Source organism: Balaenoptera borealis (assembly GCF_965194805.1).
Source record: "Balaenoptera borealis genome assembly, chromosome: 11".
NCBI lineage: Eukaryota > Metazoa > Chordata > Mammalia > Artiodactyla > Balaenopteridae > Balaenoptera > Balaenoptera borealis.
The window spans coordinates 10,501,356-10,528,200 of NC_138868.1; the positions used below are offsets into that span (position 1 = coordinate 10,501,356).

Here is a 26,845-nt window from a genome sequence, read left to right on the forward strand (position 1 = left end):
CAACTGCCACTTTTGAAGAGCCTGGAGAAAAAACAGGGTGTCGGGAGCAAAAGCTGGGTACTGCGCATGCCCCCTGCACAAAATACCACCTAAGGGGTGGGCAAAACACCTAAGCCACCCCTCCGGCCCGACCCCTGGACACACCCCTACCCTCACGCCATATGAAAAGCAAGCTTGCCCCCCTTGGGGAGCGAGCAAGCAAGGGAACCTGTTGTTTGTTCTCTCTCCCCGCTGCTGCAGCAGGGGCCCCAATAAAGCCTCGCCTGAATTTCTTGTCTGGCCTCTAGTCAATTTCTATTGATTGGGGAAGGCCAAGAACCCTGGTCGGTAACAACCAACAGTAAATTCTTTTGGTGCCTTGAGCTTTCCCAGACAGGAACTCAGAGTGGGGCTGGGTCATCCCAGGGACGTGGCGCTAGGCTTCTGGAAGCCATGCTAGGGCCTGGTTCAGTCTCCTAGGGCAGGGCTTTGGACCGAGTAGTTCATGCCGTGAGTTTCTGAAGTTCTCCACACAGAGGATTTTCCTTCCTTCACCTTTGTGCTAGGCTGGTGGCCTGCAGATGGGAAGGGGCCCAGGTGGTTGCAGGGGAATTGATTTCCGGGTCCCTGATGTCCTGTACCCCTCCCAGTCCGAGTCCTTCCCACACCCTCTCATAATTGTCTTTCTTCCACTTTACTAAAACCATGCACACCCCACCTTTCCAGACCCTCCGGTGCGGAAAAACCACTGGGGCACCGACAAAGGGACAATTTGAAGCATCGGTGCTGGTGACAAGGAAGTAAATGACTCTAAGACAGATAACACATCATCGTACAAGTCGCATGGTTTCTAGTTTTTATTTTCAACAGCATCTTAAGAATTAAGTAATTTGATGCTAGATTGCTTTGCAATGTTTGGCATCTCACTTGGACACAGTTGAAAAAATTGAGTGGCATCACTCAAAGATTTCCTTTTAGTTCCATCCAGTCAGCACTCACATCTATAAAAATGAAAAACAGCATGCTGATGCCCGTCTTGTTTGAGCAGTAAATAATATCCATCCATGGATACTTTAGCTCAATGAGAGGGAAAAAATTTACACACCTCACTAAGAGAGAGATACGTTTATTTATTTATTTATTTTTATTTATTTATTTTTGGCTGTTTTGGGTCTTTGGTGCTGTGCGTGGGCTTTCTCTAGTTGTGGCGAGCAGGGGCTACACTTTGTTGTGGTGCGCGGGCTTCTCATTGCTGTGACTTCTCTTGTTGCTTCTCTTGTTGCAGAGCACGGGCTCTAGGCACTCGGGCTTCAGTAGTTGTGGCACACAGGCTCAGTAGTGGCGGCTCGTGGGCTCTAGCGCACAGGCTCAGTAGTTGTTGCTCCGTGGCATGTGGGATCTTCCCGGATCAGGGCTCGAACCCGTGTCCCCTGCATTGGCAGGCGGATTCTTAACCACTGTGCCACCAGGGAAGCCCCTACCTACATGCTTTTGTAGTAGTTTGAACAAAGGGAGGTAATTGTGGAAAAGGAACTAAACTATATGGGAGAGGAAGGAAGGTAAGAATTACAGTATTTTAACAAGATCTGTCTGTATAGAGTTCTCTCAGTCTCATCTTCTTGTCCTTGACATGATAACGTTACTTTCCTTCTGGAGTAGGAGGACATCTTCCATATGGGAGTTTCATCTTCTGATTTTATGAAAAAGAAGGAAGGTCAGAGTGTTTTTCTTGTATTTGTTGTTTTTCAAGTACCTTTAACTCAAAATAATTCTTACGCCAAAGTGGTATATTTGGGGGTGGCATATTCTGCCACCCTTCACCCCCCATGTTCACAGCAACATTATCACAATACCTAAAATGGAGAAGCAATCCATTGATGGATATGAACTGATAAGCAAAGTATGGTCCATCCATATGATGGAATACTATCCAGCCTTAAAAACGAAGGCGATTCTGTCTCATGCTACAACACAGATGAACCTTGAGGCATTATGCTGAGTGAAATAAGCCAGTCACAAAAAGACGAATGCTGTATGATGCCCTTTATATGAGATACTTAGAGTAGTTAAAATCATAGAGACAGAAAGTAGAATGGTGGTTTCCAGGGGCTGGAGGGAGAGGGGATGGAGAGTTATCGTTTAATGGGTTTAGAGTTTCAATTTTACAAGCTGAAAAGAACTATGGAGATGGATGGTGGTGATGGCTGCACAATGTTATGAATGTGTTTAATACTACTGAACTGTACACTTAAAAATGGTTAACATGGTAAATTTTGTGTTGAGTCTCTTTTACCACAATTAAAAATTTGAAAAAAAAAAAAGGATGATGGTGGATATCAGCACTAGGTTCATTTAAAAGGACGATGTAACAGTTTTCTTTTAAAATGTCAGTATTTAAAATGTGACATTGAATATGAAATGTGAGTCACATCCTGCTTCATCAGACTTAGGGTGAAACATTTTAGAAAATGACTTAAAAATGTGTGCGGGCCTGTGATGCAGCTTTCTTAAAAGCATTTCACAAGGGTGGGGTGGGAGGGTGAGCAAACTCCCACCCTTGGGCTAAATCTGACCGGGTGCTTGTTTCTATATGGCCTGAATGCTAAGAATGGTTTTTACATTTTTAAGTGGGTGAAAAAAATTAAAAAGAAGAATATTTTGTAATACATAAAAATGATATGAAATTCACATTTTAGCTCATTCATGCTAATTCATGCTCCTTCATCTATGTCCTGTCTGTGGCTACTTTCCCATCCCTCGGCAGAGTGGAGCAGTTGCGGCAGAGACCATGTGGCCAGCGAATCCTCAAATATTTACTACCTGACCATTTACAGAAAATGTTTGCCAACTGCTGCCCTAGACCATGGATTCAGGAAAGCCGCATTGTAACTCCAGCTCTGCTCCTAACCATGGATAAATCATTGCACCCCTTCGAGCCTCCGGCTTCTCGTCTGAAAAACAAATGTGCTGCTTGGACAATGGTCTCTGAGTTCTCTTCCAGCTCTAAAAATTCAAGAGAGTCTGGGAGAGCAATTCATACTCAAGTGTTAATGGCTGATACTTCCCAGGAGGACTTGCCTTTACACATGACACCTAAAGTGACCTTAACCCAAAGGGATAAAGCGTTAATGTCAGGATTTCAGGCACCATGGGTTGGTGGTGGTGATGTTGGTAAAGGGGCTCCTTTCAGCATCACTGGATTTCAGTGCTTGCTGTGAACAAAACAAATCAATCTGCCCAGTTACAAACACCCACTACCTTCCCCAGGGACCAATCCTGGTCCAGCCTGTAAATTTCCCGGGCCCTGTAGATGCTTCAGGGAAGGCCAGGCACAGAATAGACCAGAAACAGCGCTGAGCTCAAGCTGTCCCCTGCTCTGGTGCCAGGCTAGGCGGCAGGATGGGCTCTGTCTCTGTCTATGGGAAGCTCCCCTCTTGAGCAGGCTTGCAAGGAGCAGTGGGAGGTGCCTCGTGAGTTACAGGCAGACCAGGGACGGACCACACCTGGCAGGCCCTGCTGCTCCAGGTCCCCAGGAAGCATACTGTGCAACACCCCACCCACTCCAGTGAGCTGTGCACTGGGGTCTCGGCCAGAGGGAGGTGCAATAAACAGAAAGGGGCGATGGCTGGGCGTTCAGGGTCTCCCTCCGCCTCCCCCCAACTTCCTCTGGCCAGGGCACCAGCCATGCTCTGCTTGCCCACGTGTCAAATGTGGCCACACCGGCTTTTGTGGAGGGAGAAGCCATGAGGAATCATGGGGGGGGGGGCGCACTTAGTGCCAAGAGGGTGACAAGTTGGGTGACAACTGGCCCTACCCCATCACAGAGGGCCATGTCTCCTTGCTGCAGTCCCAGCCGATTGTAGCTGGCTGTTGAGGTTCCAGGCCTGGCATGGCAAAAGTTTCTGATTTTTCAAAAGAAATCAGAAATCTAGAATCCTATGTGAAATCTCCTGATTTTCAAATGTTGGCAGTTCGTTTCCAAAAAATTAAAAACACCAAGCTGGCCTCAGAAAGTACATCTGTAGGTCAAATTTGGGTTCCAGGCTGCTGGTTTGAGAATTTAAGAAGGAAAATCCGAAGTTCTGGACTCAGGAGCTGGGACTCCTGTCTCAGCCTGGCACTGACAGTGCGGCCCATGGGCCTGTCACCAAAGCATCTTCTTTCTCATCTCCAAAGTGGGCTCATGGTCCCGGACTTTGCAGGCATTTCCTGAGGTAGCACCACCTCCAGTGGGAGGGTCACATGTGTGTGTGGGAGGCCTCATGACTGTCCTTCCTTTCCTGAGTGGGAAACTTGCCAGTGTTTCCTGATGACAAGAGAAGTGAAGCTGGGGCCGGTGATCTGGTGGGTTTGAGGCTCTGCCCACCACTCTGTTACTCGTGGCTTCTGGAAGGAAGGGCTAGACTTACCTGGGCAAGGTGCCAGCTGGCCATCTCATTTTGCCCTTGCAGGTGCTGCAAAGGCCTGTCTGGCAGCCTTCCCCCCACCCAAGGAAGCCTCTCAGACCAGAGATGATCTAAATCTCCCTGATCGAGACCCTGGGGAGGGGTTGGCTGCTGAGATGGCACTGATAACCTCGTCGCACGGCACACAGACTGCTTTCCGGTTTCCATGTGGGCGTTTTCCCCTCAGAGGAAAATTCAATGTCCTTGAGTCGTCTCTTCCCTGCTGAGGGTGCCCTAACCAGCGTGAGGCCGTCCAGGGGAAAGGCCTGCAGCCCCTGGCTCGGGGCCCGATCACGAGAACCTAGCGGGTGTGAGGGTAGAGCAAGGCCTTGGACCCCACGATTGGATTTTTGGATTCATTCTGCTGCTAGTCATCGGTTGTTCCCCAAGCTTCTAAATATTTTCCATCCATAGGAACGAGATAATAACAGTAGCTGTCACGTGGGGCTGTTAGGATTAAATGCCATCATGTAGGTAAAGTGCTTGCATGGAGCGGGCATGTGGAAGGACAGCCTTTGGAGCAGGAACAGGATAAAGATTTGCCAATGGAATGAAAGCAAAAACAAATGAATGAGGAGGAACATTTGTTCTAAACCCTGGGTTGTACAGGAATGATTTATCTCTGCTCTCGGAATATGTTGAGTCCCAATGCCATGCCCCACGGACTCGCTTTCTAATTGTGTTTCATCTTCTCATCTTGCTTCATTAAGAAGTAATATACTGAGGGACTTGGCATTCAGGAGTGTCACTCACATCCCACCCAGGGCTCTGTGCCTGAGTGGGTGGTCTCCTTGCCCCTTGGGCAGGGCCTGGGCTCACCGACAAGCCAGAACAACCCGGGGCTGGGTTGGGCCCCTCAGGAGCCCCAGCAGGTCTGATGGGGGTGTGACGGGGTGTGCTGGACTGGGCGGGGGAGGAGTCGTCTCATTGTTCTAAATTGGGGCAGAAATGAAGGATGATGGTGACAACTTTTTACAACTTAAAAAAAAACCTTTTTGGGACACAGATGTTCGGATTGCTGCATAAGCTATTTATAGAAACGCACGTCAAAGGAATGAGCAAGACATCTTCTCAAACAGATGATGAACCAAAGACCTTCTGATGCCGTGTAAAGGCTGCCAGTTCAGTTTCTCCAAGGGCCAAAAGCTGGGCAGGGCCTCTTCATTCCATCCCCTCCCCAGGACATGGAGAAACCACGCCATGGGAACAGGGGGGCTCAGGACCCATTTCAAGGATCTTCCCAGAGCAAGGGGCCCAGAGGGTTTCCACTTCGCCTTAAATGTATTAGATTAGTGAGACCTACTCTTTTCACTACAGCTGGCCCTTTTGTGTTTCCATTTTCCATTCATCTTGACAGAGTAATGCTTTATAAAGTATCAAAGAACGGCACAAGCCCACAATGCTAGGAAGGTGGGTGGCAGGCAGTGGTAGCTCCAATGCTCATTCAGCCACTGATGTGGGTGATTCAGATTCAGCACCAGAGGGGATGTTTAGAGGTGTCTGTGGACAAGGAATGCAAGTGCAGAGGGCCTGAAAGGCACTCGGACAAAAGTTGAAGTGACCCCTCCCTCCCTCCCTCCCTCCGTCCCTCCCTCCCTCCCTCCTTCTCTCCTTCCCTCCCTTCCTCAAACATTTATTGAGCAGCTACTACCTGCCAGACTCTGTTCTGGGTACTAAGAATACAACAGTGAACAAAGTAGGCAAAAAAATCCCTGCCCGCGTGGGACTGCCATTCCAGCCTGCCTCTCCTCTCTATATGGTCCTCTGCTTGTGATGTGTAAGTCTCATCGTTCCAGGCAGGTGCCAAGATCTTTCACTGAATGTTTAACAAGCATTTATTAGCACCAGGAGCAACTGGAGAGTCAGCACAATGTCCTACCCATCTTTGCATCCCTAGAGACGGGCAGAGAAAATGACCCATAGTGGACACTCATAAAATATTAATTTTTTATATATGTATATACATACATATATATATATATATATAAAGACATTGGTCGGGGGTGGGGCAGTGAGGACAGAAGGAAAAAAAAAGCTTGAGGAACTTATAATCTTCAAAAAAAATTTTTACTGAAGTATAGTTGATTTACAATATTGTGTAAGTTTCAGGTGTACAGCACGAACTTATCATCTTGATGGAGAAAATATGAAAAAATAAGAAAGTAAAATAATATATAGAATCGAACAATAAAGTAAATGGATAGTGGGTGGTGGGGCTGGGTTTCTTCCTGCTGGAGAGGCAGGTTATGGGTGAACAGGAGGAGGCTGGGGTACCCACGTGGTACTGGATTAGAGTTGGAGGCATTAGTGTGAGCTCATGCTTACCTTAATATGCATACAGGTGGCTGCGTTTATGGATTTGTATATGCACACAGGTTAGTACACACACATACATTTCCTTGCTGTGTCAGCTACGTGGGCCTAGAGACATCTATGCTCCAGGGGCAACGAGTACACCTAGTACCCAGTGCATATCTTGGTTTCTAAGATTATTCTCCAACAAGAGGAGCCAGGGCTCCTTGGTGAAATGGCTGATTCTAGGACTGGTGCAGGGATTATACTAGATGAGCCTGGAGCATCTTATAGCCAAAAAGTGAGGAAGTGTTCAACAGGGAAAGAAACATACCATGCTGGGGTCAGTGAAGTGGTCCTGGAGCCAGTGGAAAGAGCCCCCAATGGCCAAAGCTGGCAATTTTGACCAACAAAATAAAGCAGTGTTGGATTAGAGCCCAAAGTAAAAACCCATGAACCCACACTGACATAAATAAATGATTGAGTAAATAAACAGAGGAAAACAGACAAATCTCCCATGCAGAAAACTTCCACATAATTTATGTAGATACTTCATCTTCAAGGGGGTGAATCATTACTCCCTATTCCTTAAATGTGGGCTGTGCATAGAAACTTCCTGCCAAAGAGGATGGTATGGAAAGGGGGGGGGGAGGGAAAGAAGAGCTTTACATGGAGAAACCTGACAAATACTGCTTCAGCCAGGTGATCAAGGTCAATATCAGCAGTGATAACAGTCATGATGACAGATGGACCATTGATGGAGTGGGAGGCACACGGCCCTTTACCTCTGTGGTTTTCTTCCCCCAAACCCATAACCCCACTCTAAGCATGAGAAAAACGAAAAACCGCAATTGAGGGTCATTTTACAAAGTACCTGGCCAGTATTCAAAACTGTCATTGTTATCAAAAACAAAGTCTGAGAAACTGTGAGAGCCAAGAGGAGTCTAAGGAGACATGTTGATTCCATGTCATTTGGCACCCTGGATGGGGTCCTGGAACAGAAAAAGGACATTAGGTAAAAATTAAAGAGATCTGAATAGCATGCAGGCTTTAGCTAGTAATAATGTATCAATATCAGCTCATTAATTGTGATACATTTGGCATGCTAATGTAAGGGGTTAATAAGAGGGAAAACTGAGTGTGGGGTGTAGAACTCTGTACTATCGATGCAATTTTTCTGTAAATGTAAACTATTCTAAAATAAAAAGTTAATTTTAAAAAATGAAACATGCGGGGCTTCGCTGGTGGCACAGCGGTTGAGAGTCTGCCTGCCAATGCAGGGGACACGGGTTCGAGCCCTGGTCTGGGAAGATCCCACGTGCTGCGGAGCAACTAGGCCCGTGAGCCACAACTACTGAGCCTGCGCATCTGGAGCCTGTGCTCCGCAACAAGAGAGGCCGCGACAGTGAGAGGCCCGCGCACCGCGATGAAGAGTGGCCCCCACTTGCCCCAACTAGAGAAAACCCTCACACAGAAACGAAGACCCAACACAGCCAAAAATAAAAAATAAATAAATAAATTAAAAAAAAATAAAAGAAATATGCCATAAGAAAAATGGGAAGAAACCTTGCCTGTAACCTGAGCAGGGAGCAGGGCAGGCATGAGGACCAGGAGCAATCAGCACAGACACTAAAGGCTGAGTTGGCTCCGTCTTCCTGGGTGTGATAGACTGTGGATCGGGTCCTGCCACCTCCCTTCCCTCACCCTGCTGATGTTCTCCTGTGTTTACCAGCCTGAGCTGCCCCTGCTGTGTGCCTGCTCCCGGGCACCTGCTAGCCCTGGCTCGCCACCTCTGGACTCCAGGGAGCCCAGGAATGTTGGGAATTCAAGATGTGAGCTCTGCCGGGACACACTTCCATGCCAGGTTCCCCTGTAACTGTCTCTGCCCAGCTTGTGAGCCTCCTGAAGGCGGCAACCCCGTCCTCTCTCGGTTCCAGGGCTCCCTAATGGGCCTGGCCCCAAGGGTGCCTGTTAAAATGTCATGACAGAGAAAAAGAAATACCGTATGCTAACACATATATATGGAATCTAAGAGAAAAAAAAAAAGTCATGAAGAACCTAGGGGCAAGACGGGAATAAAGACACAGACCTACTAGAGAATGGACTTGAGGATATGGGTAGGGGGAAGGGTAAACTGTGACAAAGTGAGAGAGTGGCATGGACATATATACACTACCAAATGTAAAATAGATAGCTAGTGTGAAGCAGCCGCATAGCACAGGGAGATCAGCTTGGTGCTTTGTGACCACCTAGAGGGGTGGGATAGGGAGGGTGGGAGGGAGGGAGACGCAAGAGGGAAGAGATATGGGAACATATGTATATGTATAACTGATTCACTTTGTTATAAAGCAGAAACTAACACACCATTGTAAAGCAATTATACTCCAATAAAGATGTTTAAAAAAAAAAAAAAAGTCATGAAATGAACATCGCTGAGCTCCTAGCCGTGAGACAGGACTCCAAACACCATCAGATCAGATAGTGAGAAAGTGATGCTCTTTTAAACTCTGTGCCAGCCTTTCTCTGACATCAAGGAGAATGTCTCACCCCCACCCTTGCCCATCCCCACATGTAACCAAGAACAGGCGGGTCTTAGGCGCAGATTCAGCAAACCAATGTATCTAGCAAGAGTAAGAGCATTGCTTTATTTTAGAATGGCCTTCAACTTGTACCAAGTGATACTGGTTTTCCATTTAAAATAGCAACAATAAAGTTTCCTTTAAATGTGTTTTAAATTTTAATACAATTTCATACTTAGAGAAAAGTTGAAAGAATAATACAAAGAATTCTTGAATGCCCTTCATCCAGATTCCCCTAGAGTTAATGTTTTACGACTTTCCCACTCTCTGTCTCTCTGTCTGTCTGTCTCTCTCCCCTACCCCCACCCCGGCCCCACATGGATTATTTTTTTAACCATTTAAAAATAGGCTGTCCCTTCACTCGTAAATACTTTCACACTTCAGTTGTAATTCCTAAAAGCAAGAATATTTTCTTACATAACTATAGTACACTTAACACTGATACAATACTATTATCTAATCTGCAGACCTCATTCCTATTTCACCATCTGTCTCAGTAATGTCCTTCATAGCAAAAAAAAATCCCAGCTCATGGCTTGCATTCAGCTGCTGTGTCTCTTTTGCTCCTTTAATCTGAAACAGTCCTTGAGTCTTTGTATTTTGTGATAATAGCATTTTTGAAAAGTGCATGCTAGATATTTTATAAAATGGCTAAGATTTCTTTATAAATAAAGTTTAAAAAACATGACTCTACTTAAAGAAAAACTATTAAGTAAGCAAGAGAACAAATCGTTCACAGATAAAAGAAAAACACGTAAACACACAGAAAACCGAGGTTTGAGAACTACTGGTTTAAATCAGCTTCATTCTGGGGCGGTCAGGGCTGGCACGCTGGGTAAAGGATGGTGGGTAAACCGTGGGACAGAGGCTGTTCCAGACTGCGCGGGAGCTCACCCTCAGGGGGAAGGGATCGGGTGCTGGGCTTTCTCCTGAGTGCTGGTGAGTGGCTGGGAGGAAAGTGTGCTGTCGTGTGGGTCCATGGTGCATGCAAACCCCAGCTGTGTAGGTCACCAGAGAACAGGCCATAAAGTCAGGGATGGAGAAGAAAGCCTGACAAAGCAGCTGGAAGACTCGTGTGTGGACAGGAGAAGAGGTGAGTTTCCTGGAACCGGAAGTGGGGCATCTCAGGATCTTTACTGGGCAGGGCTCCAGAGTCCATGCTGTGGCCGTCACCCCTACGCTCTGGGAGGTTCCCCACAGCTGGAGATGCAGGGTGACTGGCCTATCTCTGGCCCTATCCCCAGGATAGGTGGCCTGGGAACTGACAGCCAGGACGGTCTTCTGTGACCCTGGACCCCACAAGGGCCTTCTCGAGGGATGGGTTGCTCTTGCCAGAGGGTGAGTGTGGGCGTGAGCCGGGTGGTCCACAGGGAGCCGGGCCTATGTCTTGGGGCTGCTGGGTGCCTCTAGTGCACGAGGGCAAGAGCAGGGCACAGCAAACTTTGGGAAGCCAGGGCCTGCCACAGAAGGGGCCACGGGGCTGGGGGAGAAGAGGGTGACCGTCACAAGGGTGACACAAAGGGCGTCACTGTGTCCAGGTTGTGCAGAAGAGCTGGGGTAGTGGTGGTTACTGACCCCTGGGTGTTTCAGCATCTCATCCTCAGATGAGAGCCACCTCCACTGGCCTCCATGTGGGGCTAGGGAGTCTGAGTGAGGCCCAGGGGAGGGGTGGCCACGCCCCAGAGGGGAGACCGGGATTTGCGGGACGCTCGTGTATTCCGGAGGGAGAGCGACGCACGGCCTTGGGGGGCCGTGGGGGACAACGTGCTCGTGAGTGCAGGACGTGGATCATTTCTCTCTGCCCGCCGTGTGAGGGTGGAGGGGAGACTGGGGGCCTAGCTCTGCTCAGCCTGTAGGGCAGGAGGCCCCACAGGCAGGGAGGGTGCTTGGGAACCAGGCCCCCAGAAGGAAGCTGAATCTCCAGCAGATCCATGGCCCTGGGGGGCAGCTCCCCCTCCTTCTGCACTTGTGGGTGGCCGGGTGTGTGGGCCGGGGGAAAGGGAGCCAGGAAGGGGCACCTGCCTGAATTCAGCCAGGATGGGCTGCGGTCCTCGGGGCGGGGGCGGGGAGGAATCCTTCCCCAAGAAAGGATGCATCTCGATCCTCCCTCGGCCTCCGTCCTATCCCCGTTGCTCTCCAGCCTTGACCTTCCCATTTTCTTTTCTGTTCCCCTTCCTGCGTGCTGTGTGGAGCCCTGCTGACTGGCTGAGAATCTGGCTCCCTGGTCGCAGCTGGGTGACCTTGAACTAGTTCCTTGACTTCTCTGGGCTACACTTTTCTTACCTGGAAAACAATGGAAATTAGGATACCTCACTGCCCTAGGAGGGTGTGAGGATTAAGTGGGGCCACAGGTGTGAGGGATGCGGGACAGCGCCTGGCTCGGGGAAGCACAGATAAAGGAGGGAGGCAGCTTGGTGGGGCCTTGCTGTCTGTTCCATTGTCTGCTCAGACCGGCATTGCCTCCTCTTATCCGCCTCTGTCTCATTACACACACTCTCTCTCCTCTCCCTTTGTCTCTCTCTTCTTTGTCTTCCTCTGTTGCTATTTTGGTCCTTCCTCGATGCTGGCGGTGAGGGGTGAGCCTCTTTTCATGTCAGGATGCAGAACCCCGTCAAACTGGTAAACAGCTGAAGGATGTGGTGGGAGATAAACTTTCCACTGAGGCTGCTTTGAACTCATCCCTTCCTTGATGGGTCTCCCCAGCTCCTTCCCGCTTTGGAGACTCCATCCCATCTTCGTGAAGTGGGGACGAGGGCCTGGGGCCACGGCCAAGAGGCGTCCATGCCGAGTGGCCGCACAGGGCTCCAGTCCCCTCTGCCCATCTCCAGAACCTCCGAGAGGGTCTCAGGGAGGGGCGGAAGTGGAAACCACAGGTGGGGTGATAGGGAGGGATGGGGAGCTGAGCAGCGGCTCGGCAGATATGCCTCGGAGGTGAGGTTTCTAGTGGAAAAGGTACCAGTAGGTGATGCCCAGCCAGGGCTGGGAAGCCTGGGCCTGTGCCCCTGGGAGTGGTCTCAGAGCCTTGGAACCACGTCAATGCGGCCCAAAGAGCAGACAGGAGCCGGGGACCCTAGTGGAGTATCCTGCCCAAGTCTCCTAGTGGCCTCATCCCTGGCTGACCCAGATCTGGAGGACACAGATAAACTGTGGGCCTGAGAAGCAGTAAGATGCTCGGCTAGGCATTCCGATTTGTAAGCACAGAAACGAGCCTTCAGTGTGGACCTGACCACTTCAGGAGGCTACATGGAGTAGCGGCAGGGCCCGGCCACACCGTGATGAGCTGGTAGCTACGGGAAAAACTCAGAAGCATCCCGAGCCTCAGTTTTCTCCACCATAAGATGGGGATAATAATAATACCTCCCAGGGCTGTTGTGAGCACAAATGAGTCAGTACCTGCGGTACACCCAGAACGGTACCTGAAACGTTGTAGGTACTCAGGGATGGAAGCTATTATTAATGTCACTGTCCTATTACCATCGTGGCTGGAGGCTGCTGTGTTGGGAAATCACCTCCCATGTATGTGATCACTCTCCAAATCTTAGACTCCTTCCCCATTCTCCAGTCCTGGCCACCAGTGCTCCATGGCCACCTCCCAGGTAGCCTTCCTCAAACCCACCTCCACTTTGCAGCAGTGATCTTTCTAGAGCATCCATCTCATCAGATCAGTTCCCTGCCTTAGAAACTACTCATGACTCCCTAGTGCCTCTAGAACAATGACCAAACTCCTGGGAAAGTTTCACAGACCCTCTGAGATGCTCTGCAGTGACCTTTCCCACTTATGCACTCCCTGCCCAGCCCCAGGCTTCAGCCAACATGCACCACACAACTGTTCAGCAAACTCCTATTCATCCTTCAATCGCCTATTCATTTGTTCCCTCTTTGTCATGCTATCTCCAACAAACTCTGGCAGTTGGTGGCTTCTTCCCCTCTGTCCACACAGCACTCTGTACAATGTGCTGGAGTCCTGAATGAGGCAGAGGTTACGCGCTTGGGTAGCACATGGGACAAAACTTGAATATGGTCAACATTACTTTTGAAAATCCCTTGAGAGGTGAAAAGAAGCAAGGCACCTAGGAATGTGGATAGAATGCCCTTTTTTGTAAGGATGGGTGGGGGAGAAGCAAGAGGTATTCCTATTTGCTGGTGTTTGCATCAGAGAAATAAGTGTTTACTTGGGGATGGGGGAAGAGAGGGGAGAGGGTAGATGGGTGGGTAACGAGATATTAATGATATACATTTGTATGTTGTTTGGAGTTTTGAAGCATGTGAATATATTTACTATTTAAAAGAAGGAAGGAAGGGTGGGAGGAAGGAAGGAAAGGAAAGGGAGGAAGGAAGGAAAGTAAAGGAATGAAAGAAGGAAGGAAGGAAGGAAGGAAGAAAGGAAGAAGGAAAAGAAAATGCAAGCTCCTTATGAAGTCTCCTGTAGTTGAGCCTGTCCTGTGCTGCCTCCAACCAGATGTTTCTCCCTCTAAAGTTAGAGCAGCCAGATGAAGCAATGGGCTTGTGTTTCAAGCCCATCACATATGAAAAATGTGAATCATTAATAACCAAGATCCCGTCCGGTGTGGTAAGATGCCCACTCAGTGAATGGTTCTCAGGGTCTGAGGGAACAGAGTCCCGGCTCCCATCTCTCGTCTCTCTTCCTGGGTGTTTGTTCACTGATGGGCTCAGTTGTTCTTTTTCTTTCTCTTTTGTGGCTGAGTAGATACACTTAAGTTCCTGTGGTTTAAATATGCCCATGATGTGCCCCCACCGTTCAGTGTGGTGGTTTCACATTGGGCTTTGGAGTTAGGTAGAAAAGTTGTACTACTTGCCGAGCTGCATGACCTCTGGCTAGTCACTTAACCTCTCTGGGCCTCAGTTTCCTTATTTATAAATTAGGGAGGATACTAACTTCTCAGAGAGCTCTTTTGTGGATTATAAGAAATAATACATGCCTGGCACATAGTAATTGCCACTCACTGTCCTCATTATCACCATCATGGTCACCACCACCACACCCATGGAATATATTGCAGTTACTGGTCTTTGTATCTGTCTCCCGCAGGGAAGGGCCAGGTTTCATTCCTCTCCGTGCCCCAGGGCCAGCATAGAGCCTGGCCGCATACGAGTGCCCAGGCAGTGAGCTATCCCATCCCTGAATTTAGCATCTGAGCACCCAGAAGTTGCCTGTGCTGTCGGTGGACAGACAGGCTGTTGTCTCCAGATCTCAGAGCTGGCTGCGGCTCTGTACCCAGCAGTGTAGCTCCAGTGGGCACAGGGACAGGGATGGGTTTCCACTGGAAGTGCCATGGTTAACGCTCAGACTCTGAAGCCAGATGGCACATATTAAAATCCCAGTGTTGCTGCTTTTTAGCTGTGTGACTTGGACATTTTACTTAACCGCTTTGAGCCTCAGTTTTCTCACCTATGAAATAGAGTTGGTGTGAGAATTGGCTGTCCTCAGCCTCTTCTCAGGCTGGACCACCCTTTACCTTGAAAGACACCTGGTTTCTTGCTCTGTCTTTGCTTATGCTATTCCTTCAACTTGGAACGCCCATCCCTCTCCACTCCCATAGCTAACTCCTACCTATCCTTTACGACCCAGCTCAGGCATCACCTCCTCAGGAAGCCTTCCAGGATGGCCTGCCTCCAGCAGGGTCAGGGGCTCTTGTGGGCCCCATGCATTCCCTGTGCTTCATTCTCTCACTGCACTCGCAGAGCCGGAAAATTGCTGGAGCACCTTCATTTCAGATATAGCCCCTCCCCCATATCAGTGTTTCTGAAATCGGGGTTCAGCTGCCACATCCATTTAACATCTTTGTGTTTCCTCTCCCAGATCATTGAGGCATATATAATGCAAGGTCCCTAAAGAGTGGAGGGTAAGCACACCGCTTATGATTGTAGCTCCCCTGCCGGGCTTCCGTTCCTTCCGGTCACAGCGATGTCATTCACCCCAGCCTCTCCAGTCCCAGCTCAGGGCCTGGCTCCGTAAGGAATGGTCTGAGTGCTCTGGAGGCGTAGAGGTGGGGGAAAGGTCTTCCCTGGGAGTAGCTCCCATCACCAGGCCCAGGAGGATAGCTCTGGCAGGAGACCTTGCGGTTCAGGATGCCAGCCCTCAGAAAGTCCCCTGCCATGTGTGACCCTGGTGGTCCCAGGCTGCCTGGGGGCTGGGAGGGAGCAAGGGAGACATGTCTCAGAGTCTCCCCACTTTCTCTCAGTGTGTATGGAACAGAGGGGCCCAGGGATGGGGAGGTGGCTCTGGTGAGAAATGAGGGAGAACTCAGAGGGTGTCACCATCTCCCTGTCTGACTCCCAAGGGGCAAAGGTGGGGAGGGGTAGGGCCAAATTGTGAATCGGCTACTAACTCTCTGAGTGACCTTGGACAAGTCCTTTCCCCTGCCAGGGCTCAGCGTCCTCCTCTGTAAAATGAGAGTGAGACAAACCTCCTCCAGCACCAATGTGCTAAGACCCCATGAATTGCTGTCTTCTCTTCTCCCCTTTCTCCTTTTATGGAGATCTCTTGCCTCTACTGATTCATCTACCAATGAGAGGGAACACTTATTGCCAAGCTTCTAACCCACTGCTGTGTGCACTTTACAGACAAACTTTATACCAAAGGCTCAGAGATGTAGAGTGACTTGCCAGAGACCACACAGCCAGGACAGGGTGGAGCCGGGATTTGAACCCTGGCTGTCTGAAAAAAAAGGCTTTCCACAAATCCCACAGACCCTGGGAGTCTGATCCCGCCCACCCCAGCACTATCTCCTCCCCTAGGAATCCCCCACAGCCCCAGGAGGGTTCAGAGGGCCGGAGGAGGGGGCCCCATCACAGGGCGACCACATCCTGTGACGGTTGCCCTGGGGAGTGCCAGCTTTCTTTGCACCTCTGGGACAGGTGAACGGAAAACAGGCCCTGCTCAACCGCTCAGGGCAAGATCCACTGAGTGGCCTTCTCCACGATCCCTGGCTCTGGGAGGGCTCAGAGGAAACCTGACCCCCAGCCTTCTCCCTGCAGGCAGAGCTGGGCATTGGCTGGTGCAGCTAGGCTAAAAGCCCAGCCTCTGAGCAACCTGGGATCAATGCCTTTTCCAGGCAGGTCTGAGATAAAATCTACTCACCCTCCCCTGCCTCAGAAGCTTTTGGAGGCCCAGGTCAAAATGCATTCAGCGCAGCAACCCTGGCCCCGCTGATCCAGGGCTCATTGGCAGATCAGGACGGGGGTGCTGAACTCACAGGCATCTGTCCATCACCTCCAGGAGGGCAGGCCCTGTGTCTTCTTGTTGCTGCATCCCCAGCATTTTTCATGGTGCCGGGCCACAGTATTCAATACATTTCCAATTCACCCTGACATTTGCACCTCGATGGTTAGAGCTGCCTCCAACCCAACACACACAGACACAGACACACAGACACAGACACACACGCACAGACACACACACAGAGGCAGAGCCTGGGCTCTGTGAGTTCAAAGACTTGTCACTCCACCCCCAGTTTCATTCCGCAGTTGGTTTAATCTCGGGATACTCAGAGCAGGACACCAGAAGCTGGCCCTGAGCCCTCAGGCCTCTCCCTGGAGGCTGCCTTGGACACGGTTACGGCTCTAGGAGTGACACTGATATTTATGTGTTCATCGGGGAGGATCCCATCAATCCAAGCAGACAGCTGGGGACTCGGGGCTTAGTGCAGCTTCTGGGCCCCTCCTGGAAGACATCTCTGTGCTTCTGCCCCACGGGGACTGAGCCCCACTCTGGGTCTCTGGCGGGGCTGGATGGGACCGTCTTTGTAAAGCTTTGGAAGCTCAGAATAAGGACTGCTGTCCAGGAATGGTCACTGCAGATCAGGGCTGTGTCCCTGGTGGGCTCTAAGGCTCTCTAGAGGCAGGGCTGGCCTCAGGCCCCGGGTGGTCGACGAGGAGCAGCCATCCTGCTCCCTGTGCCATCCTGGGCTGTGCCCAGGAAAGCTGGACTCCCTGCCAGGTGCAGGTACCAACCTGAGCTTAGCCTGAGCCCCAGCACCCACCTGTCAGAGTAACAGCCGTCCAACGGCCCCTGCACATGGGGCCTCCCTACCCCTCGCAGAGTACCTCTGGGCCCTGAGCTGTCAGAGACTCGGGCAACCAAAGCCTCAGACACATGAGGGTCGGAAGGGGCCTCAGGAATCTTCCAGTTCAAACCTTCCACGCGGCCTGCCAAGCAGTGGCCTAGACTCTGCCTGTTCACCCCTGAGGCAGAGAGCTCGGCCCCTTTCAGAGGCAGCACCTCTTCCTTGGGGCTGCTGTCTGGGGCTGGGGGAGGGCTGTGCTGGCAGGTTCTGTTGATGGATGGAGGCTGGGCCATCCTAGGTGTGGAGGTTCCTTTCATGTCTCCAGGGGAGGACTCTCAGCTCCTGGGGCATGAGGGGGAGGGTGGGGGGAGGGCAGGAGGAGCAGGCAGAGCCGGAGTCCGGAGACAGGGAGCGCACAGAGCCGCGCCGGGCCCACGCTAGGCTGCTCCAATGTCATCATAGTCTTCATTGGAGGAGAAGTCAGGCTGGGGAGTGAGGGACCCTGTGCGGCCGGGAGACTCAGGTCAGTGAGAGGCCCGGTCGTTGCGCCTGCTGAGCAGGGACAGAGCTGAGCAGGTCTGGGTCCACGTTCCTCTCCCCCGGGATGCTGCGCGAGACCACCTTACAATCTTGCTCATGGCTACCTCCTTCACTAGAATGTCAGTTCTGAAGGCATAGCCTTGTCTGTGTGGTTCAGGGCTATAGTCCGCGAGTGCCGGGAGCCCCTCTGCTGCCACCGTCTCCCCCAAGGGGCCATCTGGCTGCTTCTGCTTGAATGCCTCCACTAATGGGGAGCTCACTTCCTCTCAAGGCGTTCTCTTTGAATCTTTCTCTGCCCCACCTACATCCATTTTCCCTACCTCCTCATATTCTCGTTTGCTTTAAAAAATCCCGTTACTTCTCTTTTTTCCCCCGTGGGCCAATGTATCCAGAGCTACCCCATACATCCACCCTCCAGTCCCTCTCTGTGACCCCTCCCAGAACCCCCTCCCCTGCCCCTGGCACCTGGACATCCGAACTGCTCCGCAGATGGGAGCTGGGGCGGCGGCTGAAAGTTCTGGTACCACTCTCCGGAGGAGGTGCTGGAGCTGTCATCAGCCGAGGGCCCTGCTGGAAACCCCCAGAGCCAGTCACCCTCTGCCAGGCTAGTTCACGAAGTGCCAGAGCTGGGAGGCCCTCAAGACTCAGTAGAGTCAGGTCCTTAGCTTGACAACTGAGGAAATGAAGGCCCAGAGAGGGGAGGAGACTTGTCCAAGGTCACACAGCACGTGGCCGCCGAGCTGGGACTAGAGTCCTGAACTCAGACTGGCTCAGGGCTCCCAGCTTTACGCTTCGTCTGGCCAGGTCGGCTATAGGATGGGGGGCTGGAGAAGGCACACAGTCCTCCTGGGCCCGCCTTACCTGGAAAAGCTGCCTGGGAGCCAGCCAGCTCCAAGTTCAGGGGCTGCCCCAGCAGGGGGTTCCTCTCTGAAGGAAACACTTGAGAGTTCCACGGAGGTAGCCTGCTGCTGGGGCTGTTACAGTACTCCTCCCCTGAAGATGTGCTGGAGCCACTCTTGCTCCTTGGGTGGTGCGGAGGGCCCGTGGAGCGGGGGTCTGCAATGCAGTGTTCAGGGTTGGCAGGTGGGACCTGGGAGGCATGCACCTCTTCGAGTCCTGGGCCTGAAAGAGAGAATCATGATAAAGAAGATGCAGTGCAGCAAGAGGGCTTTAGGTTAAACTTGAGAAAGAACTTACTGCCAGTGGGAATTGTTAAAGTCAGGAAGGACCTGTTGAGGGAGGTTGCGCTGATGCTTCTCAAGGCGAGTGACCTGCTAAGTCCGGAGGCGGGGCTGGCACCCCAATCACCACCCTCCACGTCCCTCCCCAGCCTGACTCACCTTCCTCCAAGGGGGGCATCTGGAACCTGTTCTGCTGGACCTCTTCATCCGTGAAGCGGTGCCGTTGGGAATCTACAAGCAGAGATGGCGGTGAGGAAGGAGGCGGGTAGGCTCCACCTCCTTGTCTGGGGAGCCCGGAGCAGAGGCTGCTGCTCTGTGGGATTCGGGAGGCTGAACAGGGCAGGAGGACAACCCTGATGGCTTAGTCTTTTTCATCAGATCCCAGGCTCAAGTCCTAGTGCAGGCAGACCCCGAGCCTCAATCTGAAACCAGCCTGGGGACAGGCTGCTTCTGGCCAGAAACCCTAGTGCCCTGTACCTCTCCAGCCCCAGCTGTCCCTCCTGCCACTTAAGGGAATACGGGGAGTTCTTCTGCTTGGGCAGCTCAGGGCAGGAAAAGGCCAGATGTTGCCCCTGAGGAGCCTTCCCAGAGTGAAGCTGAGGGGCTGGAATCTTTGTATCCTGGGCTCTGCGGTACCTCTGTTTCAGAATCACAGCGGTGCAGATTCATAGCATCTTAAGAACTTGAGTGTCTGGAATCCGGGAGTCAGCTTTTTGCATGTGTTACTACTGACTTTTAGTCTCAGTGTCACAGGATTTTGGACCCCCGGTCTTGCATCTGACATGCCTGGACTCAGAATCTCAGGTTCTAAGGACACTCATCTCTGTGGCTCCCAAATTCTGGACCATGGCCCCGCAGAGTGGAATCATCCACACTGCCCCCCAGGGGCCCTGGTTCAGCAGGTGGGGCAAAGATGGCTGCTGTCCCCAGTATCCATCCTACTGCCCCGCCCCCGGTACTAGGAGACCTCTGGGCTTTATCTGGACACACAGCTGCGCAGGACAGAGGCTTCGTCTCCCCGCCTCTCTTGCAGCTGCCGGGTTTAAGTTCTGATGGGTGGAAAGTGCCTGGGAGCCGTGTGGGCATGGCTGGCGTCCTGCCATACAGGGTAGGGCACGCCTCACCTTCCCCCTTCTGAAGGCCTAGAATGCAGACATGGTGGTGAGCCACTCTGGACCATGTGGACCGGGCAACGTCTTAGGGACTGCAGAGTAGCAAGAAAGGAGCCCGGGCCCCCTCCAACTTCTCCGGATGATGTCATTTGGAGTCTGTGTCACACACAGCCAAACGCTCATCCTAGCTTATAAAGGAGGTCCCGGGTGGGGCTCAGGAAGTTTCAATGAGCTCCCAAGGGATTTCACAGTAGATGTGAGAGTCTCTGCTCTCGTCTGACCTCCCGGCCTTGCGTGGGCCCTGCCTGAGCACTGGCTTTCCTCCTTCTATATCCCCAACAGGCAGAGAGCAGAGCTGGAGAAGCCGGATGAGAAGTGCGAGCTGGGCTCATGGTGGAGGTGGGCGAGGAGGTGAGATTGACGGGGCAGGATGGGACGCAGAAGGGGTGAGAGCACGCGAGAAGCCATCTGAACTGGAGTGCCTCGTATCACACACAGACGCAGCCACAGTTAGGTGAGTGTCGAGGGACTGGTCTTGAGACCTGCACGGCCACAGACAGGCACGGGAGAGAAGGTGGTCCAAGGGGAAATGGCTTGAGATGTCTCCAGGGTCACCAAGCACTTTGAAAACTTCAGTGCAGGACCATTGAGAGTCAGTCCAGCGGTCACAGCGAGGGAGATGCCATTCTCATCATGCAGGGGTCACCGAGGGGGGCAAACTAGTGCAGGTCCCCCAGCCAGCTGGGCCCTCTCCCTGGTGCGGGCAGGTGGGCCCTTGGGAGTCCGGGCCCAGGCACTCACTGTAGAAGGTGGTCAGGGCCACAGGAGGCTGGCTGCTGAAGTCATAGTGCTCATAGTCTGAGTCGGAGCTGGAGTTCGTGTCTTCAGGGGGCGGAGCCTGGACCTGGATGGGCAGCTTGGGAACTGGGGAGAGAACAGAGTGGGGAGCATGGCAAGGCAGGGGGCAGAAAGCTGCAGAGGGAGGCGGCAGAGAGCGTGGACAGCGGGGACCGGAGACAGAGGGGCAGGGAGTCAGGCAGCCCGTCTCGCACAAGACCGTCGGGCCTGGGTTTTCCAAGCCCCCCCGCATCCATTTCAAACACGGGGAGCTAAATAACACTTATTTACTTAACAAACACATAGTAGTCCCTGCATGCCAGGCACTATTCCAACATTTGTAAACATTATCTCAGTTAATGCTCATAATAACCCTGTGAGGTAGTTAGGTGAGTGTCCCCATTTTATAGCTGGGAAAACTGAGGCACAGAGAGATTCTCACATTGCCTAGAGAAGCAGGCAATGTGGCTCTTAACCTCTAGACCATAACATTCAGTGAGTGGCTGCTCTGTGCCTACTCTTGTGCTAGGTCTGGGTTCATATTCTCTTCTCAAATATATGGATATCCTGTGTGCTAAGAATCTTTATAACATACGGCTGAGTTTTGTATTGGTTTTTGTGTCACTGAACTCTTTCAAATAAAGGCGATTTAATATATTCATAATGCAGTGTGATTAAACTCGAACTTCTTCACAAGACTCTCAAGAGGTAATGCGTTGATGTATCATTAAAGATGGACGACTGATCCCATTTTTTTTGACTCGGAAAATATGAAATAAAATTATGTTCCAGGAAAATCTTGATGGGGCTTTGCAGGGAGGCTAATTGGGCAGACCATTGGAAGAGGCAATGGTGTTACAAACCTACTGACCAATTAGCAAAACAGAGCTTTCCTTTGAGAACCAAGGTCCAAAATGTCCTGGGCCTGTTTTGGTCCAGAATTCAAAAGCTTAGAGTTCTAGAATGAGTGCACTGGAAAGTCATCGGCCTATCAAGGCCCAGACTGAGGCTGAACCTGCTCAAGGTCCCACAGCCACTCGTGGGCTGGCCCAGGTCTCATCTCCAGCTGGGGCACTGCTTTGACCTATGCAGTACTGACCCTCTGGAAAATATTCCCTTCTTGTCCTCCCCCGCCCTCCTCACCCCCAGGGTGGGTGACATCCTACTTTCTTCTTTGGCGATGGTGATGGGAACCTCTTGATAGCTTGTGGTCCCCGCTGGGGTGGTGGTGGGTAGGTGCTGGTGGTTCACCATAGCGGGGAGGGCTGAGGAAGGGGAGGCAGAGATTCTACAAGTCATTTTTGGCACCTTCCAGTCTTCCTGGTTCTGCTCTCATGGGGACACCTCCCTCCTCACCTCCCCCATCCCCAAACGCCCTCAAACACACACACACACACACACACACACACACACACACACAATCCGGTCCTCCTGTGGACAACTTCTGGGGGGCATGCTGGGAAAATCCTTCCCATCAGGAGGTGCTTCTTGGGGCCAGGGCTGGGTGGCCATTGCTGGATCGCTGCCATTCCTGTTGGGGCTCCCCATGGCTCATGTACCCCTGGGAGGACTGTGCCTCAGGTCTGCTTCTTTTCATACCTGGGCCTTTCCCGTGGTTCCTGGGACTCTGCACCTACCGTATTTTCCTTTAATTCTCAAGAGGATGATGGCTATGAAACTGAGTGAGACAAGAAGGAGAATTCCCAGAACGATGCAAGGGATGAGGAGCATTAGCTCTCGAGATTCCCAGTCCTTCATTTTCACCGTCACAGAAGATTCTGGAAGCAAGAACCCCAAATCAGGGAGAAAAAGGAAGGGGCATGGACTTCTCCTTGCCATTCTCACCTCTCCTTCTTCTCTGCATCTGACCCACTTCCCTTTTGGACGTATCCTCCTCCTCCCTTCTTTTTTTTGAATTTTCCCATCTGCTTTTAGGTGCCTGGTATATAGTAGGTGCCTGAGAAATGCATATTGAATGAATAATTGACTGAATGAAACTTCCTCCTGGCCACAAAGCCAGGAGATCTGTCTCTGCTCAACAATTATTGAGCACCCACTGTGTGCCAGGCACTAGACCTGGGGAGACAAATATGACGGCAGTGTCACAGGCCTTGAGGGTCTCTGTCTAGTGGGAAGATCGACAAGCCGACTCAGTCCAATTCAGTGAGTTGCCTGCTGTGATGAAGGTATAGACAGGCATGCGGCCCTCCAAGGGGCACCTGATTCTCTACAGGGAAGACCAAAGCTGGATCCCCAGAGAAGGTGGCTCTGAGCATCTGCTGGCAGGGAACAGACCATCAAGATAGCGAGATCTCCTTTCCTTGCCCCAGATGAGTCCTTCTTACCAGACATGCACCCTGAGGGCGGGGGTGAGGGCCATGATTCCAGACCTCCCAGCTCTGCAGCCCTGGTGTGACCTCTTGCCTTCCCCTCCCTCTTGGCCTCACCCCTGCTGAAAAGAACCCAAAGCAGAGAATGGATGGAGGTTGCAATGAGGCCCTAACCCTCATCATCCCAGAGACACGAACCATCTCCTGCTCAGTGCAGAAAGCCTGGGGTGCACAGGCCACAGAGCTGGAGGAAGGGTAGTGACAGTAACGCAGGAGGTTGCGGGGATGAGATCACCCAGAGCCCCTGGCTGGTGGCAGTGTCTGCTCCCCCTGGGAGATTACCGCCCCCCCATCAGTCCTCATTTTCTCCCCTCTCCCTTTCTGTTTGCAAATGGAGCAGACTGGGCTGGGGTAGGAACTGGATTTAGCAGCAGCAAGCAGGTGCAAGGGAGAGACTGGACTGTGGGGGGCTATGGGGAGACCCGTGAATGTGGGCCAAGAGGGTCAGGGGCCGAGGGAGGGGCTGCAGAACCAAGGGCTGGCGTGTACTCCTTGGAGACCGGCTCTCCATAAGCGGTCTGCTCTTCTGAGGGCGGCGTGGCTCCCACCCTGACCTCAGCAACTGAGAGCGTGCAAGGGTGTGTGGGTCCCGGCAGGAGCTCGCCCTCCAGCCTGCACAGTCCCCAGCGTTTCATTCCCTCTCCGTGCCCTCAGCCATTGCCAGGTTCTCTGGCAGGACTTGCTGCCCCTCTGTCCCCTCCCCAAGCCACCCACCCAGCTCTGGAGAGGGTCTGAGACAGGGAGCCAGGAGCCAAGGGAAGGGGTAAGCCTGTGAATCCGGGCCAGCCCCTGTGGTTATCTCGGGGCTGCCACGGGGCCTGGACTAAATAATCAATAAATAAGAATAACTGAGGCCCAGACTGTGCTTTCTATGTACTAAGCCCTGTTGTAAGTACTTTATAAAAATTAATTTACCGGAGACTCACAACAATGCTAGGAGAGAAGTACTAGGATTATCATCCTTGTTTTATAGTCAAGGGATCTGAGGCTCAGAGAGGTTAAGAATTGCCCAACATTATACAGCTAGCAAGAGGCACAGCTGGGGGCTGGGCCCCAGGAGTTGGCTACACACAAGTGGAGGATAGACCAAGTGTGGATTCAGAGTTCAGAGCCTTGAAGGCAAATTCCAGCCGACACTGCTGGCCATCACCTCACCCTCTGGCCTCGAGCTTCTTCCTCTGTGTAAGGGTTGTGGGAAGACCTCCCCCAGGGGGCTGCCGGGAAGATTAAAGGGTTGGGAAATAATGACTATAAAGCACTGGCCGGTGCCCAGAACATTATAAACACACTGGCTGTGGCCCTCGGCGTCCCCAACCCCCTGGCTGGTGTCGGATCAGCTCCAGTTCTCTACAGCTCTATCCTCTGCCCTACAGGATCTCACAGAGATGGGGGAGAGGACTCCTGTCTAAGAAATATCAGGATTCAGGGAGCTGTGGAGCTGACATGATAGAGGCAGGCGAGGTGAGAGGAGCACGAAGCAGCCAGAGAGCCCCGGGGATGGTGGGGGGAGTCAAGTTCCTTGTCTGGAGGTAGGGGATGGGGGACAAACCGTCAGACCCCTCCCGCAGACACACACACACACACACACACACACACACGCATGCACCTGAGCCTCTGAGAAACTGCATCCCCAGGGACACTCACCCACAGTGACCGGCTGACCACTTGCAGGGATTTCAGAAGCGGACAGATTGAGCAGGCTCCGGGCACCTATCAGAAAGCACTGTTCATTCACTCAGCACACGTGCCCGAGCACCTACTGTGGCCAGGCCTTGTGCTAGAAACTGGACAAGACAGACAAGTGGCCTGCAACTGGGGGTGTGTTCCCACCGGGGCCCATGGCTGAGTCTTTCCCACACCCCACAATAAGGAGGATCTCATGGATTAAATGCCAGGAAGGTTTTTTTGGTTTAAATAAAGGGCGAATGAAAGAATTAGCCCTTCCTTCTGTATAATCTGCTATAGAACACAAGTATTTCCCTTTTCCATCTAGTATTGGATTTGGTCTTCACACCTGCCTCAGGAGGTGGGAATCTGACAGTCTCGTTATTATCATGATCATTTGACTGGTAAGGGATGGGGCTTACAACGTCCCTTGGTGGATATTATCTGACTTCCCGGCTACCCTGTGGAGTGCCTGGTATCAGCATCCACATATTCACAAGACGAAGCCTCCCAGCTGGTAATTGGCAGAGCTGGAATTCATAGCCTGGTGTCTGAACTCCATAGAGATGCTAACGCTGTGTTTGTTTAACGCTCTTGCTTTTTCACATTTTAACACCTCAGAAATCGGGGTGATGACATGTATCGTTACAACTGATGGCACTTCAAGAGTTTATTTTGGCAGCATTTTCGTCCTTTATGGTACATAAAATAATAACAGTGTGCCTTATCATCAATGCCATCTTAGACTTCGTGAAACCCAATTCATAGAGCAGATGGGAGGCTCTGCTGAAATATATACTGAGTGCCCAGCAATGCCTGGCACCTGATTAGGGCTCCAGACACTGTGGCTAATATTATTAGTGTCTCCTAATGTTATTTTTATGATCATCACCAGCCCTGGGATGGCAAATTGGTTTTATCTCCTGAGCCGGCTCCAGTCAATAGGGAACACTGCTTCGCATATAATAATGCCTTAATAAAGATTGGATTCATGATTCTGGGACTGAGTCAAGGATCTGGGGAAAAGAATGCCCTGATTAATCAGTAATGTCTGCCTGGGCATGGGAAGGGCAATGGTCCCTCTTATGCCAGTATTTGCCATTCCTGATCTAGCCCAAGCTGTAGTCCTTGGGCTATAAGTTCTTAGGCTGTGGATTCAGTTGCAATTCCTGGTCCAAATCTGGGGGTGGGGGGGAGTGGGGTTGGGGGGAGGAGGGATACCTGAGCAGAGGACCCTGGCTGCCTGTGATTGGCTGCAGAGGTTGGAGTTATTGAACCGCCAGAAGCACTCGGAGAGCGTGGGCTCCCCTCCCTCGCATGAGTAGTACATCTTGCCCGACAGGGAGTGTGGCAGCCCCTTGGGCACCCGGGCCAGAGTCCCACAGCCCAAGTCCCGGCAGAGCACCTTGGCCTCTGGTTCGTACCACGTACTGTCACACACTGTGCTCCAGACCCCTCGGAAGTATACCTCCACCTGCCCCTCGCAGGGGTCAGCGCCCCCGGTCAGGCGCCAGGACTGGTGCTCTGCAGGGGGTGGGGGGGGGGTCAGAGTCAGGTCAGGATCCTTTGGGCCGAAACCCCCACCAGCCCCGACCCACAAATGCAAACTCCCCAGAGCCAATCGGTCTCCAGATCTTGTGTACTCTCCCTCCTGTCTCTGCATCCCTCCTCTCATCTGCCCCACCTGCTCCAGCTGACCCTGCTGCTGTCTACATTCTGGCTGCTCAGATGTGGTCCTTGGACCAGCGGCTTCCGTATCACCCGGGATCTTGTTAGAAATGCAGAATTTCAAGCCCTG

At 51.9% G+C, this 26,845-nt stretch overlaps 1 protein-coding gene across 3 annotated transcripts in view; it reads right to left on the reverse strand.

The window, feature by feature from the left end:
- Window positions 1–11,338: 11,338 nt before the first annotated feature.
- CD6 (CD6 molecule) overlaps window positions 11,339–26,845 on the reverse strand; it is a 48,043-nt gene continuing 32,536 nt past the window's right edge. Inside the window, exons 5-13 of one of the 3 annotated variants that reach the window (XM_082342711.1) lie at window positions 26,269–26,571; window positions 25,027–25,092; window positions 22,630–22,770; window positions 22,159–22,257; window positions 20,957–21,079; window positions 19,203–19,274; window positions 18,724–18,918; window positions 18,328–18,432; window positions 11,339–17,824 (exon numbers count right to left, since the gene is read on the reverse strand). In XM_082342711.1, the coding sequence (XP_082198837.1) occupies window positions 17,760–17,824; window positions 18,328–18,432; window positions 18,724–18,918; window positions 19,203–19,274; window positions 20,957–21,079; window positions 22,159–22,257; window positions 22,630–22,770; window positions 25,027–25,092; window positions 26,269–26,571 (1,169 nt within the window). In that variant the 3' untranslated portion in view covers window positions 11,339–17,759. Of the gene's footprint in view, window positions 17,825–18,327; window positions 18,433–18,723; window positions 18,985–19,059; window positions 19,275–20,956; window positions 21,128–22,158; window positions 22,258–22,629; window positions 22,771–25,026; window positions 25,093–26,268; window positions 26,572–26,845 lie in introns of those variants that run through there. The other 2 variants (XM_082342710.1, XR_014231658.1) reach the window with 2 other exon arrangements.